Source organism: Marmota flaviventris, chromosome 6 (genome assembly GCF_047511675.1).
Source record: "Marmota flaviventris isolate mMarFla1 chromosome 6, mMarFla1.hap1, whole genome shotgun sequence".
NCBI lineage: Eukaryota > Metazoa > Chordata > Mammalia > Rodentia > Sciuridae > Marmota > Marmota flaviventris.
In genome coordinates, this window is record NC_092503.1 from 10,080,976 (window position 1) to 10,101,915 (window position 20,940).

General features: G+C 38.2%; 1 protein-coding gene across 4 annotated transcripts in view; it reads right to left on the reverse strand.

Annotated features, from left to right (window-relative positions):
* The window catches only part of Arid1b (AT-rich interaction domain 1B), a 413,649-nt gene that overhangs the window by 289,788 nt on the left and 102,921 nt on the right, over window positions 1-20,940 (reverse strand). For all 4 annotated transcript variants that reach the window (XM_071612881.1, XM_027939394.3, XM_027939393.3 and 1 more), the window contains exon 3: window positions 8,649-8,798. In XM_071612881.1, coding sequence (XP_071468982.1) covers window positions 8,649-8,798 — 150 coding nt within the window. The remainder of the gene's footprint in view (window positions 1-8,648; window positions 8,799-20,940) is intronic.

Consider the following 20,940-nt stretch of genomic DNA (forward strand, 5'->3'; position numbering starts at 1 on the left):
TCTAACGTGACCATGAGTGAGCATTTACTTACTATTGTACTATATATTATTTTTATTTTCTATATAAAATAAGTCCATATTCTAATATATTTGAAATTCTATGTGTAGCTAGCTTATATTATCTATGAAGTTTCTTTTAAAATAAAGAGGCACTAGAAAAATTTCATTGTAAAATGAGTATTATCTGTATGTTTAAATTATTTGTAATAAATATTGCATTTATGAAGTTTTAAATTAAAATAAAATACTAAATAAACAACTAGAAAATTTAAGAGCCCTAGCTCCCGCAGTGTGGAGATCAGATGTGCTGCCTGTCTACTGACTGAATATCTGCAGTACTGGGTAAAAACTTTTTCTCACCCTTTAGGTGGGTCATGGACTTGGCATGGATGTGAATGGCCCCAAAACATATGAGTGAATACAAGGAATGAAGCCCAAGAGCAAGAGAAACTGACTTGTGCTACACAATTTAATTTCCGCCTGCTGTTACACAAATGACAAGAAAAGGTGTACTAACTAACTCACAGCACGCACACCAGGTCAGACAGAAATGACAGTAACAAACCTCCCCAGCTCACTGGTGCGGGCAAGGAACTTGGACAAGGTGCAAAGGGGAAGGAAGGCTGCTCTGCATCCCCAGGTCTCCTGGCCTCAGCCGAAGACAGGCAGCTGGCAGCCACTGAAAAGCTGGAAGTTGAGGGCCCTTCCCACCACCTGGGTGCACAGACCCTCCTGCTCTGAACAAGAGCAGCACCTCAATACTGAGGACATGATCTACAACAACCACAGACAAGTGTTTATCTTCAAGTCCATGGGCCTACTTGCAACAGGAAATAGATGAACAAGTTCAGCCACAAAGAGAAAACAGCCACACAAGGCCAACAACGATATAATCAAAGCCAGGACACCTGACCCAGTTTTCCCTGTCAAGGTACAAATTAAGCAGGGGAAATGGGCTGTTCTAGATCAAAAGGCTTAAAAACTAAATCAATTTATTAACCTTGTTTAAATTTTGCTTGAAACAAATGTATTCTAAGGGCATTCTGAGGACAACTGGGGATGAAAGGGATTATACTCAATTTGGCAAGGTGACAGAACAGTGGCTATATGGGAATACGCCCTCACTTTTTATAGACCTCACAGAGTGAACTATGTGGAGGTGAAATGCTATGTTACGAATCTAACTTAAAATACTTTCGAGAAAGCAGGGCATGAAAGACTGGAGGAAAAGTAGATAGATGAGGCACAAAAGCAAACATGGCAAAACATTAGGGATACGACAGCTAAGGGACGGCACAGGTGTGCTGATTATATCACTGTGTATCTGCATGTGAAGAATTTTTGTAACAAAAACTTCACAAAAATCAAAGTTGGAACATTGCCTCAGATGACTGGCATACACAGGCAACTGGCAAATCCTCTGTCAGAAAGGAAACCCAATGAAGCCACCTTCAAACACAAAGAATTAGAGGAAATGGAATTCTTTGACTCAAGGATAACAAAAATAATGAATATCAAAAATTTTAAAGAGACTTAGAGAAAAGAGTACTTAAGAGGAAAATTTTTAGTCTCATGTTAACTTCATGAAATAAATAGATTCAAATATGTATTAATTTGAGTGAAAAAAGAACAGAAAAATAAACATCAGTAAAGATGTAGCCAAGAAAAGAGCAGAACATAATTAATTTCTTAAAACGAGCACATAATAGAGAAAACAAAGACCAAAGTTGCTTTGAAAAAGCTTTTATCAAGAATAAAAAAACGAGCTGGGCACTGTGGTGAATGCCTTTAATTCCAGCTGCTCTGGAGGCTGAGACAGGAGGAACACAGATCCAAACCAGCCTCAGCAAAAAGTGAGGCACTAAGCAACTCTGTGAGACCCTGTCTCCAAATAAAATACAAAATAGGCCCGGGGATGTGGCTCAGTGGTTAAGTGCCCCTGGGTTCAATCCCCAGTACGTAAGTACGTACATACGTACGTACATACATACATACATAAGTAAAGCATTATTAACTTAAATGACTTAACTCTGGATGCTATAGAGATTAAAATATTATTATAATATAAACTTTATTAACATGAAGGTGAAAAACTTGATTTTTCAATGGATAAATTCCTCAAATATAGTACTACATATATATACACACAAAAAAAAACTGATTCAAGAAGAAATTTATAGCCCTATTATGCCTATGATTACACACACACACACACACACACTGACAAAATGAAATCATGAGTTTAAAAATCAAGGATGAAACAAAAGCTAAAAATCAAGGGCTACACCAAGGCTTTACAATCACTTCTACCAAACATTCCAACAACAGATAATTCCAACCTCACAAAAATTCTTCCAGTGAATTAGGAAAGAGACTAATCCCAAATTCAGTTTACAAAGCTCCACAGCACAGATACCAAAACCTCACAAAGTTAATTACAGCTCAATCTCATCCATGAATAACAATCCAAGAAACCTAAACAAATGTTCCTAAACTTAATCCAGTGTATTTCAAAAGATGACAGATCACGAGGCTTGGTTCTCTGGAATAACACTCTTTTGAACCCCAAAAAAAGGTACTTTTACCACAGTGACAGGTTATAAGGGAAAAACAAAGTGATATTCTCAAGAGATAACAAAAAACACATAAAATTTAGCATTCATCATAAAAAAATAGATCTTAGCTAACTAGAAAAGAAGGGGACTTCCTAAGCCAACAGTAATCTGCTACAAAAAAGAAGGATCCAAGAAAGAATAAACTTATTTTCAATGACAAAATGTTGAAGGCCTTCATTTTTAACCAGGGAAAATACAGGAATCGCCAGTCAGTCCTCTTAAACTGTGCAATTAATTGGAGAGGCTGGTCATGCATCAACCAAGAATGAAAAATAAAAAAGTGGGAAGGTAGTAATTTATAAAGTACTTTTTTTTAAAATATGAAAAACCTAAGAAAATCAAGAAGCTATGAGAATTAGTAACATTAACAAGAACTGGCTAGACACACAAAAGGTATTACCCAGAGTCATCCCATCTGTATACAACAGCTACAAAAATAAAGCATACAGGAATGACCCTAATGCAAAGTAGAGCAGCTCTTTGAAGAATATTATAAAACAAATTAAAAACTACCTAAACAAATGGAGAAATGAAATGCAGTGTCATTCGGGAGGAGGAGGGATGGTGGCATGGAAATGTGGGCAATCAAGACAAGGAGGGCTGTGAGAACACGCGGGCTGCAGGGGTGTCCCAGCACACCAGTGCAGAAACTGGCCAGGATGGGCACCTTCAGGCAGTTAACTCTTCCTTATCACTGACAGCCCTCCTCCTGCCTGACACCCAACCCTCAAAACGCCCCCTGTTCCTTGAGAATAGCCAATTTAGGACTAGCCTTCACTTCCCTAATCCTTCCTAGAACTATCTAGCACACACCAGACCCTATGAAACAGCCACAAACCCAATCTTTCCACAAGGCTCCTGGGGACAGCACCCTTTCTAGCCTGCAACAGTCAAAGCTACATAAACCCAATTTTATGTTATGGCCTTTGGTCAATCGGCTGCAACACCACCAAAAAATCATTTGAGTAAGTACCTTCATTTGCTTTACTACTTTTCTTTTACAAGTACCATCTGTTTCACTGAAAAAGGTATTATGAAAGAAAAGACCCAATTATAATAACAACAAGTAGACAAAATTCTTAGGGAAAAGCATAGTAAGAAATGAAGTGTATATGAAAAAAATAAGCAACAAAACTCTGTAAAAGAGTAATAATAAACTAATCCTATCAGATACTGAGCGATGATTAAATCAGCAAAGTACTGGTGCATTAATAGAAGGACCAATGGAAAAGAACAGAAATCCCAGAATAACCCTAAACACAACACAAAAGAAAATTCAGCAAATGATAAAAGTGACATTTCCAATCAGTTAAGGGAAGACAGCTGCAAAAGTTAATTTTGTGTGGTAATTTGGAGGGTGTTTTTGGATGGATTTAACAATTTAGAAGGGTGATTTAAGTCAAGCAGATTGTCTTCCATAATGTGAGTGGGCTTCATGCAATTATTCTGAAGACCACACTACAATAAAAAGACCAGCCTTCCTTCAGAAGAAGGATTTCAGCTGATGCCTTCTGACCTCATCTGTATCAGCAGCTCTCTGGGGTCTCCAGCCACCCAGCCACACTGCAGATTTTGGACTTGCCAGTGTTATTATAAATAACACTACACACACATACACACACACACACACACACACACACACATTTTGTTTCTCTGAAGAACTCTTAATACGATAATCTACATATGAAAAGATGGTTAAATAACCAGAGACATTTAGAAAAAGCACATTAGGCTGAACCCTCTTCTCTCTTCCCAGACTGCAAGAAGTGAAACATAAACTGAATGTATGAGCCGGGCGCTGTGTCGCACGCCTGTAATCCCAGCAGTTTGTGGAGGCTGAGGCAGGAGAATCACGGATTCAAAGCCAGCCTCAGCAACAGTGAAGTGCTAAGCAACTCGGTGAGACCACTGTCTCTAAATAAAATACAAAATAGAGCTGGGAATGTAGCTGGGTGGTCAAGTGCCCCTGAGTTCAATCCCTGGTATCCCCCCTCCAGAAAAAAAATCCCCCCCAAAAAAAAACTTTAAAAAAAACTGAATGTATGAAAACACTATAAAAATTATATGGGAGAGTTGCTTCATGACCCTAAAAGTGTGGGAGGTCTTTTGAGCTCCCACCATAAATAAAATCCAGACATCATGTAAGAGATTAATAACTCTGACTACATGAAAAAAAATTTTTAATTTTATTTATTTTTATGTGGTGCTGAGGATCGAACCCAGTGCCTCGCACGTGCTAGGCAAGCGCTCTACCACTGAGCCACAGCCCCAGCCCACAGGAAAATTTTAAAACAAAAAAACCCTTCTGCATTACAAAAAAAAAAAAAAAAAAAAAAAAAAACCTGCCATAACTAATGTCAAAAGACAAATAATATCCAATCGATAAATAAAGAATTTTCAAAAGCCAATCTCAAGTGACCAGTAACTGAATTTAAAAAATCAAGATAAAAAGACAATAAATTTACAGTGCAGGAAAATTAGAAAACACAAATGCTTTTAAACAAATAAGACGACACTCATCATCACTCATAACAAGATAACTGTAAACTAAAACCCTATTATCAGATTGGCAAAAATCCAGAGGCTTTCATAAAATCACACCACATTATGTACAGAGAACAGTCCTCTCACACCTAAATAGCAGAGTGTAAACTGGCGGACTCTGTGGAGTGCGACCTGGCAATATCTTCGAGATGAGCAAACTTTGACCCAGCAAGTTGCTTTCAGGAATTTGTCCTACAGACATTACTGTGCTTATGAAATGGCACATAGTTAGTTTATCAGGGCAACATTGTTTGAATTGAAATAATCTAAATGACCATCAAAGAGAACTAGCTAAACCATCAAAGAGAACTAGCCATTTTGTGGTATGTCCACAAAATGGAATAACTATAAAAAAAAAGATTGAGGGATCGCTCGTGTTCTCCTTTAAAGAGAGCTCCAGAAAATCCATTTAAATGAGTAGAAGAGAGAGATGACCAAAAAACAAAACACAAACAAATATAAAAACTATAAACAGAGTATGTACAGTACATTAAAATATGCTATATTGGGTATAAAAACAGGGTAAAATTAAAATATGGCATTTTGCAATCTCCAGAAAAACATACAATAAACTAATACAATGATTATCTAGCAAAAGGGCAAGGTAGGTGGTAAAGGGGGGAAGGAGAATTAAAATGGGTAAGGCACTTTTCTCTGTATCTTTTCCTTGTACTTTTAAAATTTTTGAAACACATGAGTGTGTTGATTAACCAAAACATTAAACACATTACCAACTGGCTCAGTGGCACATACCTATAATCCAAACTACTCAGAAGACTGAGGCAGGAGGACTGCCAAATTTGAGGCCAGCAAAAGCAACTTAGGGAAACCCTGTCTAAAAATAAAAGTTAATGGGCTGGGGTCGTGGCTCAGTGGTAGAGCACTTGCCTGGCACATGTGAGGCACTGGGTTTGATCCTCAGCACCACATAAAAATAAATAAATAAATAAATTGTGTCTGCCTACAACTAAAAAAATTTTTTTAAAGTAAATAAATATATTTAAAAAAAAAAAACCCCAAGTTAAAATTAAAAGGGTTGGGAATATTGCTCAGTGTTAAGAGTCCTTGCCTAGTATGAGGTCCTAGGTTCAATCCCTAGTACTGCCCGCCTCCAAAAAAAAATTTTAAAAATACGAAGTAGGTATCTTAATGAACCCTAAAATTAGCTATTGTATACATCATTTTAACCAAAGTCATTATTTGCTGAGTGCCTTCTATGAAATCAACAGGTTTTATATATAGAGAGAGAAAGAAAGTCTGTATGAAAGAATGTTCTTATTGTTATGAAATATTGATTGATCAAACTAAATACAGTTGAATTTACTAGGTTTTTAAATGTACATGAATTCAGTATTCTAAGTTCTTTATTAAAATTTGGCCTGGTTGTAATAATATTCTATTAGTATCTTTTATTTTGTTTTAGGATTGATTTTGGAGTATTATTTTGGTGTCAGAGATACCAACTATATCTACAAAATTAGAACTCATTTCTTAGAGGGGAACGTCCCAGATCTACCTGGCCTTCTAACTCCCTAGACACCAGGACTGGTCCTGTCAAATCAGACCATCTGACTAAGTTAGTTAGGTATCTTCAATTTCAACCCTTTTATCCTACAGGAGTATAATAAAACTTTAAAAAAAAAAAAAACCTCAGATATTCTATAGCTCGAGTTTGAACACAAAAAATTTAACACATTTTGAGGAATTCTGATTTTATTCAATATTCAATAAAAATGATCATATTCATAAGAATCATGATTCTCTAGTATTTCTTACCATAAAATTTACTGTATTTGAATCAATAAAATAATGGTACGATCAACGCACAAGACAGCCCTCAATTTAGCACATTAAAACAGTATTCATTACAGTAAGACTCTACCTGTACTGTGCTTTCAATATTTAAATGTGAAGGATATTAAATAACTAATTGCCATCTGCTGGAAGTCATCAGTGAATGCTTCATAAAGGAAGTAAATTTTGAGCTTGGTCTTGAAGGAAATGACAGGCACTCAGAATCCTTAATCAAACTGGTTTTACAATCAGAGATTCATTTCAGCACACTAGAGTAAAATGAGTAATGTAATCTCTCTACCGAGTCCTTAAATTTTGATGACATGACAAAACATTCTATGTCTACAGATAAGTTCAATAAGTCTCTGAAAGCCCCTTGAAAAAGCCTATAACTTTTCTATGGAAACCCCAGATACCAGTCTCTTTCACTTTAAAAGAGCTGATATTTGAAGTGCTTTAAAACATTCACACACTTTAATAAAAGCTAGACCAGACAGCTCTGAGATAATGCACCTCCCTACTGATAGAGGTTCAATATAACCCTAGCTATATTACCAAAATTTTGCAAACACACACACAGAAAGCAAAATTGTACAGAATCTTGAATCTTTCCTGCGGTTTTAACATGTTTTGTTTAAAGTCATAAACTCTCTTTAGAACCCTGTAATCAAAGTCACATGGGCGCTGACTCCAACAAATCCAAGAAAATAGTTAAGAAATCCACTAAATTGACCAAAATTTAAGCTCCATGTAGTTTTAGTTTTGGCTTATGATCAACAATCTATTCAAGCTATAAAAGAAGCTCTTTAAAAATGAAAAAGTACACATCTTCTCTTTACTACCTCCACCCCAAAAAAGAGAGAAGAGGGGGAAAGATTAAAATGGAAAGCTGCATTTTGATGCTTATGACTGGCAGAGCTATGACAATCGCATTGTGTTCAGAGTGAAGAGTCCCTGCTCAGGACTTCACTGCACTTCACACCTAAGTGACAGTCTCTAAGACAACATGGAACTCAATCACTTTACCAAATACACATGTACTATTTTTCTTAATCATATAAACTCAAATATATTGCCCAATAACATAAAACAGTATTTTAATGAGGTTAATTTAAAGTAGAAACTTTTTACTTAACGCAGATGATTCCCATTAGTATTTTAATATATTATTACTGAAGTGATTATCTGTTTATAAGCTACATTTCTGTTTATAAGCAACATTTTCACCCAGTAGCGCTTAATAATAAAACAAACCTAAATAAAAAGTCAAGATAAAAATATCACGCATGTGCCAACAAGTAGGAACAGGCAAAAACCCTTTTCCTGAACAAGCCTTAACACAACAACAGAGCACTTTCTTGAAAGACTTAGAAGGCAAATGACAAATAACATGAAATGAGTGACAGTTTCTACTGTCACCAACCAGAAATGCAAGCAGCTATTAAACTAGTCACTTTTCCCACTCTTTAATCCCAAACATGCAAGAAAGAATGAAGGAATAAGGGGGTAGGGAGGAGGAAAGAGGAAGGGAGTTAGATTAGGCTATAGGTTTGCATGTTCTCAAAATTACCTTTGTTTTCTACTGAGAGCACAATTATTAAAATGGGACAGAAAGATTTTTCAGAGCATGATCTGCCTCTGAACACAGGCCTGGAGGAGAAAACAAGCGCTGGGGAAGCAATGGGCTATGCTCACCTGCTGCGGCTGGTACCTCTGCTGGGACTGGGATGGCAGATACTGTGCCTGGGGCGGGAGATGCGGGGGCTGGGGCTGCTGGTTGTAATATGGCTGTTGGCCTTGTTGGCAGTAGCCACTCACACCTTGCTGTCCATACTGAGGTGGCATCTGTCAAAAAGTCAAGCAAAGCAAATGAGAAAATCAAAATGTGCAATTAAATGAAATCAAATAGGGTTTCAATTCAGTAACATGGTGTGAGCTCTTGGATAAGCAGTTGAATTCAATATTATTAATCCTCTCTTCATTACATAAATCAACATACTGCCTTCTCTTCACATACTATCAATGAAGTAAAAAATTTTTTGACTTTACCTTTAAAAATCATATTTTATCAGATAGCAAGTATTGAGAAAGCCATAAAAATCTAGTGAGAAAAGAAGCTACTAATACTGATATTTTACAAATGCCTCGGCTAAGAAAGTCAAAGAGGTATTATGTTAAGTCCATTCCCATGCAACAGTGTAAATATGAATTCACACAATCTATGTTAATTCATTGATATTTTGTAGGATGCCTGTGTTTTGAGTGCATCACACCGTGCATGTCTGTTTTCAAGTTCAGAATAACTAAAGTTAGAACATCCCAATTACATTTCTAACACGACGTGAGCCACTTACATTAGCAATTCCACTCACTATTTTTGCTAAAAAGAAATACATCCCTTTACCATCAAATGAAACCCTTTGAAAGCAATACCCCTTATAGTTTGGAGCTTAAATGTCCCTCAAACGCCCATGTGTTAGAGGCTTCTGTGTAAGAGAGGAGGCCTAGTGGAAGGCCTTGAAGTCACTGCAGCCATGCCCTTGAAGGGGACTGTGAGACTCCAGCACCTTTCTCACTCTCTTTTCGTTCGTGACCACGAGGAAAGCAGTCTTACTCCACCCACATGTTCCTGCCATGATGGGTTGGCCTCACCAAAACTGTGAACCAAGAGAAACCTTCACTAAGTTGATAATTTCAGGTATTTCTTCTAATGGTGGAAAACTGACCAATGCAAATACATAGAAAACAATACTGTGGGTATCAAACCACCAATTCAGGTTTCTGAAGGAAATATATTCATATCTAGTTGATAAAACAGGAAATAATAATTAATAAATAATAAAGCCCAATATAAATGAGAGAAATAGACCAAAATGTCCAAAACAGTCTTCTCCATCTCTAATTTACATGACCCTAAATATTTGTTAAAGCATTTTTCAGAGGAAAATCCTTCCTTGTGCAATCAATAGACCCTTAATAGTATTTTCAGGTTTTTTAAAATGAGTATTTTTAAGTGTTTTAAAATAAGAAGTCTATTGATTTTCTTTTCCTCCTAATTAAAAGAGCAAGATAGGAAAAGAAAAACAAGATATCAGAACAGCAAAGAACACTCCAGAGCCAAGAATGATGAAGTCATTCTGTTAATACCACAATATGGTTCCTTTGGGAACTCCAAGAACCTGAGCCCCATAATCCCACACACTCGAGAAATTAAGGAGTACCAGATACACGCATGAAAAGTCAAATTCAATATAGAAACACTGAATGAGGCAAAAGAAAGAATGACAAAGGAGGAAAACTTCTAAGATAAATTAGTACAGTATTTCTTTCAACGTAATCCAGATTATTTTTAAAATCTATCAGCAATTATCACAAACACCACGGCTCACAACACCTCTTATCATAAGGTGCCTGCAACATTAGAGCAGACGAGTTTGCAGTGAAAAGCCATTTAACAGCACGGTTAAATGCCTTGCTTTTATTTATTTTTCAGCTTGATATTTCATAATGCATGTATGTCCCTGCCACAAACCAAGCCAAAGAATTTCCATAAAATACAACTCCACAGGCTAGAACACTACACATCCTCCCGTTCAACACCCATATGTTTGATTTGATATCTAATACTATATTTCACACGAGCATCTTTGCAGTTTGATTTGAAGCAGTGAGGATAACACTTTTGCTAGTGTTAAAATGACTGTAAAGCTCAGTCAACACAGCCAGCAACTCCCCTAGGAGTTATGCTTGAATATGTTGACTTGCTGCTTTATGGAAACCCTTGCGCACAATATCAAAGTGTTCCTGGGTGGGGGGCTGTCTGCCAAGCAAGACAACAAGAGGACATATTGCAGGAACCTACTAACACCAGAACAGCCACACACTTACTAGACTCTTACTATGCATTCTAACTCTGGGATGTTTGGGGCAGGTCAGGGGGCCAGGGGGTTAGGGAAGAGCACAAATAAATCATCCACAGAGCTACCATAACTAGCAAAACTAAGCAAACTACAGAGGTAAAACCATGCTTAGGATCCCTAGTTGCTATCTTTAGCCATCAAACACGATCTGCCATCCTCTAAAGTATATGGTCTAATTCATTCCTTTGGGACCAACTTCACTGACACCTCTCTCTGTGAGCCTGCGATGAGGAAACCTAAGTTGATGTACAACTGGCTCTCCAGTGGATCTCGGTTAGAAATGCATGAATAGGAACCCAATTCCCACTGTCCCTTAGTTACCTGAATATGGTCAATCACAAAACTTGTCATAAATCTTCAACTGCAAAATGGGGTTATATTATTAATTATTAATAATTTCTTTATTAATTCATACTAATAGTGTAGTCAGAAATGTAATAATCCTACCTTGAAGTTTATACAGATACTATTATTACTTTTTAAATTTATAAATTGTAGGGCTGTCTCTAACCTGTTAAACTATTTTCTAAGAGTAACCTTTAAAAGCCCATTTCCTAATATAATAAATATTGGGTGCCTGAACTAAGGTCTGGTTGGTTGGTTTGTTTGTTTGTTTGTTTGTTTTGGTGCCAGGGATTGAATCCTGGGTTCCTTAATCATTGAGCTACATCCAATCTTCAACCCTTTTTATTTATTTTTTTTTTTTGAGACAGGGTCCTGCTAAATTGCGTAGGGCCTTGCTGAATTACTGAGGCTGGCTTTGAACCCATGATCCTCTAGCCTCAGCCTCTAGAGCCGCTGGAATTACAGGCATGTGCCACCATGCCCGGATTAAGGTCTGAGTCTTTAATGATTATTACTAGTTTTGTTTTAATCATTCCAGCTGCAAGGTTTTTAAAGCTCTAATGTGTACTTTTCAGACTTCTTAACCTGAACAATCTATATCACATGCATAAAATTCACAAGGAAGTCATCAGAGCCCATTGTTCGCTTGGTTAGTTCTGCCATCTTTTCACCAACAGGCCACCGCTATTCACTCTGACCTCAGCCCTCAACCCAACCCCAGTATTCTTGATGTACTTCCAAGGTGCTGAGACCTGAGGAGTCCAGACACATTGTCTAAGTGACAGCAGCACAGAGGACTACTCCATGAGGAATACATGTAGGTTTGTCCCAAGCTCTGTGAGGCCTCTTCTGGCTACTGAGAGTTTCTTCATTTTTTTTTTTCTTAGTTCTAAACCACACTCAGGACAACTACAACAATCACTAGACTGTGTATTATTTATGACCACACACGCAGTAAAGCTACCAAAATTTGAATCAAAAAGGAAATCTATGTCTCTCTCTGGGAAGGAAGAGGGAACATACAGGGTGAGACTTCAGCCATGCGTTTTCCTCCTTTAAAAAAAAAAAAAAGACATGTAGGAGCTGGGGTTGTGGCTCAGCAGTAGAGCGCTCACCTAGCACATGCGAGGCCCTGGGTTCGATCCTTAGCACCACATAAAAATAAATAAATAAAGATATCGTGTCCAGCTAAAAAATAGATTTTATTTTTTTTTAAAAAAAAGACATGTAGCAGGCACAGTGGTGCACATCTGTGATCCCAGCGGCTCAGGGGAGGCTGAGGCAGGGGGATCTTGATTTCAAAGCCAGCCTCAGCAACTTAGCAAGGCCCTCAGCAACTTAGCAAGATCCTGTCTCAAAATAAAAAAGTGCTGGGGATGTAATTCAATGGTAAAGCACCTCCCCCCAATAAAAGTAGGACTGGGAGTGGTAGGGCATGCCTAGCATGTAACACAGATAGCAAAATCTATAATCTTATAATCTTAGTATAGTTGCACAAAGTGCTATATTTGTTTCTGACCTGTTCCTGTGCTTAAATTATTTCATCATTTTACATTCTAAAATAAAGATCTTGGATCCACCTTGTGCCCTTTATCACACAAAAGGAAGAAGCAGAGGGGAGCTAACACACACACAGGCGGGGGACCCTTCAGGATGGTCCTTTCCAGAGTGGGGCTCTGTCCACTGCTTTATTAGCTAGGTCCACTCCGGTCTCAACTTCAGAGACCCATATCTTCTCCCTGGGAGGGATTCAGATGGAGCAAGTCACCGGTGTGTTCTCCACAAAGATGAGTCTATACAGGCTGCTACGTCTGTAACTTCAAGGACTTTAAGCCAGCATTTCCTTGTGGCTTCCATGAGGGACACTCATTTATCTCACAAAATTAGTTCTACTGTCAAAAAAGCTTGAAAAATAAGCATACTATAAAAATAAAGCAGACTACATATGTAAATTATAGGATCTGTGAATTCTTGAACAGTCAGGGGGCTGTCTGCCACGAAACCCAGGATCTCTTCACCTTCATAGGCATCCCGCCCCATCCTGTGGAGTGTGACCTCTTGGGGCAGGCCTTTCTGGTTGAGGTCATCAGTGTATGCAGAATGCCTGACCTCTAGGAAAGGCTCAGTGAAATGTTTGCTGACTGAACCTCCTGGAATACATACATAAATTTCACGGCCAACAAAGTAAATTTGAGAGCTTCTGCCTTGAACTCAAGAAGGGTCCAGTCCAATTCTACCTCCATGCACGAAGGCTCAGGAAGACATCCAGCATGGATCCCACCATCCTCTCTGATGTGAGCTTTTGAAGCGTTAGTACTACACAACTCACTTTCCACCTGGACTCGTTGCCTCTGTATCAAGTAATCTACTTACATTAGTCTATGAACAAAAGAAATAACTTGGCGTTGTCCTAAAACATGATGAAAACTCCCCACTTCTCAATTTTGACATAGTACTTTGTGATATATAATGAAATGAGCACTTCACCGGTCCAAATTTAAAGATCTACTGCTTTCTTTTTTTCACTTTGCTAAAATGTACATAAATTTACCACCTTAACAATTGTTAAGTGTGCTGTTCAGGGACATTAAGTACATTCACACCACTGTGCAACCACTACTACCACCATTCATCTTCAAACTTCATCATCCCAAACACAAGCTGTTCCCAGGAAACAGCATCTCCACCTCATTCTCCCCCACGCCTCCCCTGGCAGCAATGGTTCAACTTTCTGTCTCTATGAATTTGTTATTCTTACTCTCGCCTAAGTGGAAAACACACACATTTGTCCTTTTGGCCAGCTTGCTTCACCTAGCACGGTGTCTTCAGAATTCAACCATGGTGTCACATGTGTTAGAATCTCCTTCCTTTTCACGGCCCTGTATGTACATACCATATATATTGTTTATCCATCCACCCACTGATAGACACATGGGTTGTTTCTAACTTCTGGTTATAGTGAATAATGTTGCTCTGAACATGGGTTTACAAGACGCTGAGACTTTGCTTTCACTTCTTGGGTATATGCCCAGGAGTACAATTGTTAGAGCATATGGTACTCCTATGTTTAAATTTTGAGGAACTGCCATACTGTCTTCCACAGCAGCTGTATCGTTTTACATTCCTACCAACAGGGCACAAAGGTTCCAATTTCTCCACATCCCTAATGATACTTGTTATTTTCTATTGCCCCCTCAACCCGTAACAACCTTCCTAATGGGTATGAAATGTTATCATCTCATTTGATTTTGATCTGCATTTCCCTACTAATCAATGAGACTGAGCATCTTTTCCTGTGCTTATTGACCAAATGTACATTTTCTGTGGAACAGTGTCTATTCAAGTCCTTTGCCCAATTTTTAATTGGTTGTTTGTTGTTGAATTGCAGGAGTGCCATCCTATTCCTTGGGATGCCTTCTTGCTCCCTTGATAGCATCCTTTAATGTATAGATAGTTTTAATTCTGATGTCATCCATCTCATCTATCGTTTCTTTCACTGTCTATATTTTTCTCGTCACATCCAAGAAACCTCTACCAAATCCAATTCCATGAAGGTTTCTCTTAGGAGTTTTATGGCTTTAATAGTGTTTTTAACACTTATATTTATGACTATGGTCCAGTGAGTTAACTTTTGGACACAGTATAAGGTAAGGAATAGAATTCCATTCTTTTGAAAGACTCTATGTAATTTTTACATCAGCTTCAAATACCTTTGTTTCTATGAAGTTCAAAATCAGGTAAAACTGATTTCTTGTCATAGAGATCACAATAATAGTTGTGGGATACAGGGACTGACTGGAAAGAGGCACAAAGAAACCTTCTGGGAATGACAGAAATATTGTAGAACTTAATTTGGATGGTGGTTTCATGGATGTGCACGTCTGTCAAAACTCATCAAACTACACATTTAAAATCTGGGCATTTTATCCCATAAGTAAACTATACCTGAACAACACTGGCAGAACATGTACATGGACTCAGTGCAGAAGCAGCATCTGGGCTGCGGCCTCACCTCCTCCACAGCCTACAACACAGGTTAATACTTCTGCTTACACTGCGCCTGCCTTAACTGATGCCTAGAGGAAATATTCCACTGGATAACGATAACTCCTTGTAGATGCTCACAGAGTTCTCACATTTTCACCTGATACAATCCAAAACATTACAGAGCAATTGGGCACTTTGAAATAATCATGATGAATATGCATATTCAAATATTTAAGGCAAAACACAGTATTATAGATACAATACCCCTTTGCTGCAGAATTCTATTTCTGGACATTTATCTTAAGAAAAAATATGAAGCAAGTAAGTAAACATTTGCTTCAAAAATATGGAAACATCCTAAGTCCATCAATAGATTGACTGAGGAATGAGGAATTCAATAAACACTTTACAGTCATTTAAAATAATGATCACTATAGACAATATATACATAACAAAAAAAAGTTCTTTCATAGATTGCTGAGGTGGGGTGGAAGGGGCAGCAGGTATATTTATGTATGTATATGTATGTGTACTATAAAATAATGCTATTTTAAGATGAAAACATGGGTGATTTGTAAAGAATTAATAGCCTAAAAGACTATTTACCAATTATTATCATTCCTTAAGCATATCCAGAATTTTTCATGAATCGGGGGGGGGGGGGGGAATGCAATTTAATTCAGATTTACTGCTGCTATCTAAGGGTAATCAAAAAGTACATTATAATAATTTATTTCTAACAACAGAAAGCTCTGTGATTTTTATTTGTTTTTCATCATAGATTTTGGCCCTTCAAAGTAAATTCTACAAACTGGGAAGTCAAAAAAGCATAAGAAGTCTTAACATTCACAACAGCTCCACTCAAATGCAGCAAATTCTGTTGGCTTCTGATTTCACAGAAAGATCAAACACTATTTTTCATGCCTAGAAGACTGACTGAAAATTCCCCACAGCAAGAAATTCAGATGTTAAGCTGATGCGTGGCCAAACCAATTGAATGAGGAAATTTTATTATGTCAACAAGTCCAGTCAAAATAATAATAATAATAATGTGCTAGAACGTAATAAATAAAGTTTACAAGGTCAAGCTCTTACAACTGCCCCATTCTACAGTTGCTTAAGTAAGTTCCCAACTGAGACTTCAAAACTACTTTGGCACTCCCCACCAAACATACTTTCTTATTTTAAAATGAAAAACAAATCTTATTCTTAAGTTTGTCTAAGGAAACAAATATTCCACAATTTCCTAAAAATAATTCCTCATGCTTGAAAAACAAGATAGAGTCAACAATTACACACTTTTAGTGCTTAGTGGTACACTAAAATTAAGTTCCTTCCAGTTCTGCCCAGCTGCCTCTGAGCCAGGTGAAGAAGTGTCGGCAAAGCACTCGGGTCATTTGGCGTCTCACACTGACTGGATGGCGACCACAGCAACAAGCTAGGTTCAGGACCCTCTTGTTGCCACGGGGCCACTGCAGCTGCTGGCTGTGCTCTAGGAACACTGTCATCTGCCACTTATTCCTAGCAGATAACTTACACACCACCAACACTGCTCTCTCTTAACAGACTGACAACCAACCAACACAGCCGGGATCGCTTACCCTCCCCTAGCTTAGAATTTTTTTAAATTTCAAATCAGAAAATAAATTTACTTTTTTGATTTGTAAAACAGTGTTGAAAAGTCCTCATTTGTATCAATTATAAGTCTTTTTTTTTAAATGACAAACTTGTTTATCAAACTTTTTTAATCAGGTACACACAATGTAAGATTTTAAAAACATAAACATGGTGAAATAGTATACATATGATTTTGCTTGGATTTCTTTATTATTACTAATTGCCTAGAAATTTTATTGCTTATTCTAAATTCAAGAGCTCTATATTTAGCAAATCACAACTTAAGCAAATAGTAGGTCAGACCAATGTTCTTCAGAGGGACTATTCTTTACACTGGTGGGAACTAAATGGTGGTGCCTCTCATAACCTCAATTTCAAGAAATCAGGGATATGTCCTGAGCAGCCTTTACTTCCTCTTAATAACCATTATGAGTCTATTATCCATGAATTTATTTACACCTTTCTCATATTTACATTTCCAGTCTACACTGTCTCTTTACTGTCACAAATTCTGCAACATTATTCCCAATTTGTAAAGTGACATATCCTTTAGTTTTCATAAAAACTAACTCCTTCAAGCTTCACACATAGAATCTGATAACAAACGCATGGTCAACCAGAGAGGGCAATCATAGCATCCAAGCCTTCTTTCCCCCCTCATCAAAGGTCCCTGACCAACTGCTGTCTATCTCCCTCCATCTCCTGGTCATTCTCGCTGTGCTGTGAACTGCTTTCACTCCGTTACTTTCACAGGGAAACAGCAGCTAAAGAGCATGGATGATTCCGGAGCAGCAGTAAGCCTAGCTAGGCACAAGGCAGGATTACTCTTTTCTGTTACCATTAAAAAGAAACCTCTGGTAATATTTCCTATTCTCCTCTACATCTAACTACAAATGTTTCACCTTCCTTTCCAGGTCAGCCAATTAGAGGAGATTCAGTTAAGCATTCATAAAACGCAAGCATTCATCGGCAGCAAAATGCTCTCTCTCGTTTACAACTAGTGTTGAACTGAAGTCTTACTGTACACAAAATTAACACACAAGTGCATAATTGTAGTTTTATGCTCAAGTGCCCAATTATACACTTTAAAACACCTTCTTCCCAAGTATCCATTGAGGGCATTCGATACCATGGATCTACAAAGTCTACATTGTGTTTTTAATAAAAAAAACAAGCATAAAAGGAAAAAAAAAAGTGCAGATTCAGGGGGAAAAGTGTGTGTAACACACACTTTGATTCTAAAATTCTTAGCTAAACAAGATTGCTAATTTCCAAAGCATTTAAATTTTATATGGCAGGGGAAAGGAGATCCTGAGTAGCCACAGAGTATTGATTCACACAGCCTACTCTTGAAGACGACAAAACCCACACCCAAAAGGTGCTCTAAGATCCTTCATAAGCCATCTTAGGGGCAAAAGAGTTCACCTATGAATTTACATGCATTATTTGTATAACAATACAAGCAGGAAAAGGATTTTGGGGTGGAGGGGCACGGTTGAACTCAGGGGCACCCAACCACTGAGCCACACCCCTAGCCCTATTTTATATTTTATTTAGAGACAGGATCTCACTGAGTTGCTTAGTGCTTTGCTTTTGCTGAGGGTGGCTTTGAACTCATGAACCTCCTGCCTCAGCCTCCTGAGCTGCTGGGATTACAGGTGTCTACCACAGGGACAGGCAGGAAAAGGATTTTAATAGTGTAAGCAGTCATGCTCATTTCTAATGTAAAAGCTTTGACATCTAGATTACCAATATCTACATTTAAAAACCAAATTAAAAAATAAGTATTTTCCATACCAAATATAGGCAGTCAATTTAAATCACAACTGCGAATGTAACATCAAGATGACTTCACAAGGTACAGCTCCCATGGTGGTGACAGTCTATAGAAAGAAATCGGGGATCTCCAGGCAATCTACAACAATAAGTGGGTTGGTTCTGCTCACAGAAGCAATGCTTTCCTAGAAAAGGCTACTTGAAAATAAAAAGTCTTGTGCTGCCTCCTCACAGGAATCTGGTTGTTTCCATCCAACGAAGTGCTGGCCAGAGAAAGCACACTTGTGAGATCATTTACTTGGTAATGAATACATCGCACTGGAAAGCGATTTGGATTTTCCATCTTTCTTGTTTCATTATTGCCCAAACTATCACAGGTAATTTTGAATCAGTAAATATAATCAATTTTTTTAAATCAAAAAAGATTACAAAATCTAAAGTCATAGTGGTGTAACAGTACTTCATGCACATGTTAGAACAGCAGGTGATTCTAATAAGACTTTGAAATAAGAAAAAGTCAGGCTACAGTATGTTCACATTTTTAAAAACCACCCACTTGGCCCTCAAACACATGGTAAGAACACCATTACTAGAGTGTAAAACAGAAAATACACAGGACACACAACCAACAGGGCTACAGAGGAGCTTCTTGCCTTTCTGTCCTTCCTTCCAGACCTTTCTATCTTAATACAGCACAAAAGAGCCAGGAACTTCACCACTCTCCTATGTAAACCAGCTACTAAAATGGAAGTGCCAAAGGGGAATTTTAAAGAGATAACCTTTGCTGAGGCTGCAATGTCAACTTTGTAACCGCACCACTGGAAGCTGTACCAGGAATGTTAGGTTAAAGAATGTTCTGAGATAACTACTTACTAAGTAGGGCTGCGAGGTAGAGAAAAATCACAATTTGGCAAAACAGACCTGGAACTGTTAAAGAGCCAGTGGAGACACTGGTGATGGTACTGTGTTCAGGAGGAGCTGGATGGGGAGGGATGAGACCCCAAGAGAGACACCACTTACTGCAGGCCGCTTTCTGCCTGGAGAATCTCACACCACACACTAAGTTGCTCATCTGGTATTTAAATACAGCCTTTGAAATTGTTTCCTTTTCAATTTTTAAATTTTTAACTGTTACATAAAAATTGTATTTATTTATAAGGTCCCATGGGTGGGGGCGGGGCTGGGGATTGAAACTGGGCCTCTTGTGTGCTAGGCAAGTACTCTGCCACTGAGCTGCATCCCAGGCCCCACTGACATTCTGATGTATAAGAAGACACAGTGTAACCTTCAAATCAGAGTGGGGTTTGGGTTTTTGGGGGTTTTTTTAATGAAACTCAAAGGAGCAGGGGACTGTATTCTGCCAACCATCCAAAGTGCACTCTTTGAGGGTGAAGGGGGTAGCTGCTTCTGTGTCCTTTTTATTTATATACCCTTTCTCTCCTGATCAAAAGGAAAGGACAGGAAAAGAGAGGATGAGAGAAAATGATTTTGGCAACTAAGCTGATGAAAACGGGAGAAAAACCACCTACCTCCTCAAAAATGAAAATTTCAAAACCTGAATTATTTTAAAAATATACAGTCTCAGTGTTCCATATGATTTTTTTAAGGGAGAAAGTATATTCATTAATCTATCAAACTCTAAATTTAAATGACATATGGAGAAAATGTATGAATGGAGAAAAACAGTAACAATGATAATGGAAGAGTCAAACTCTCCACAGATTGTGGTCAAGACCCAAACCCAGCAGCTGCTCTCTTCCTATGAAATTCTGGGAATTAAGGAGACTGCAAAGTCTAGGAACAAACAGTCCCACGGGAAGACCAGACCTAAGACCTCACTGTATGAGGTGTCCCTCTTGTTCCTCCTCCTCTAGGGGGTATTTATACTGACTCACGAAGGGGGGTGGCTGGAGTCTTTGTCACCTACTATCCAGGGACAGAACAGGCTTCGTATGTGCATGCTCATTTCAATTTTTTCCCCGACTTTTGGAATGTGCTCATAACAAATGGAGAGTGAGGTTATAATAGAGAAGTCCTGGCCAATAAAAGACATTCCTACTAGCCACCTCGGCTCACAGATGGGCAAAGGTGGAACCGAGGGAACAGCTAAGCCCAAGAGCTGAAACACAAACGCCCTGCATTTTGTTTCTGCAAACAGTTTGAGCTGGGGGTTGGGGAGAGTGGAAGGGAGAACTCTGCACATAATGCCCAATACCCATGGTCCACCATCATCTGGATCAACACAGTGATATCAGAAGAGGAAGAGGGGTTCATTCCCCTGTTCCTGGAAGGCTGAGCCTAATTACACCATATCAGATTGTGCACTCTTAGAACTGGTGAGA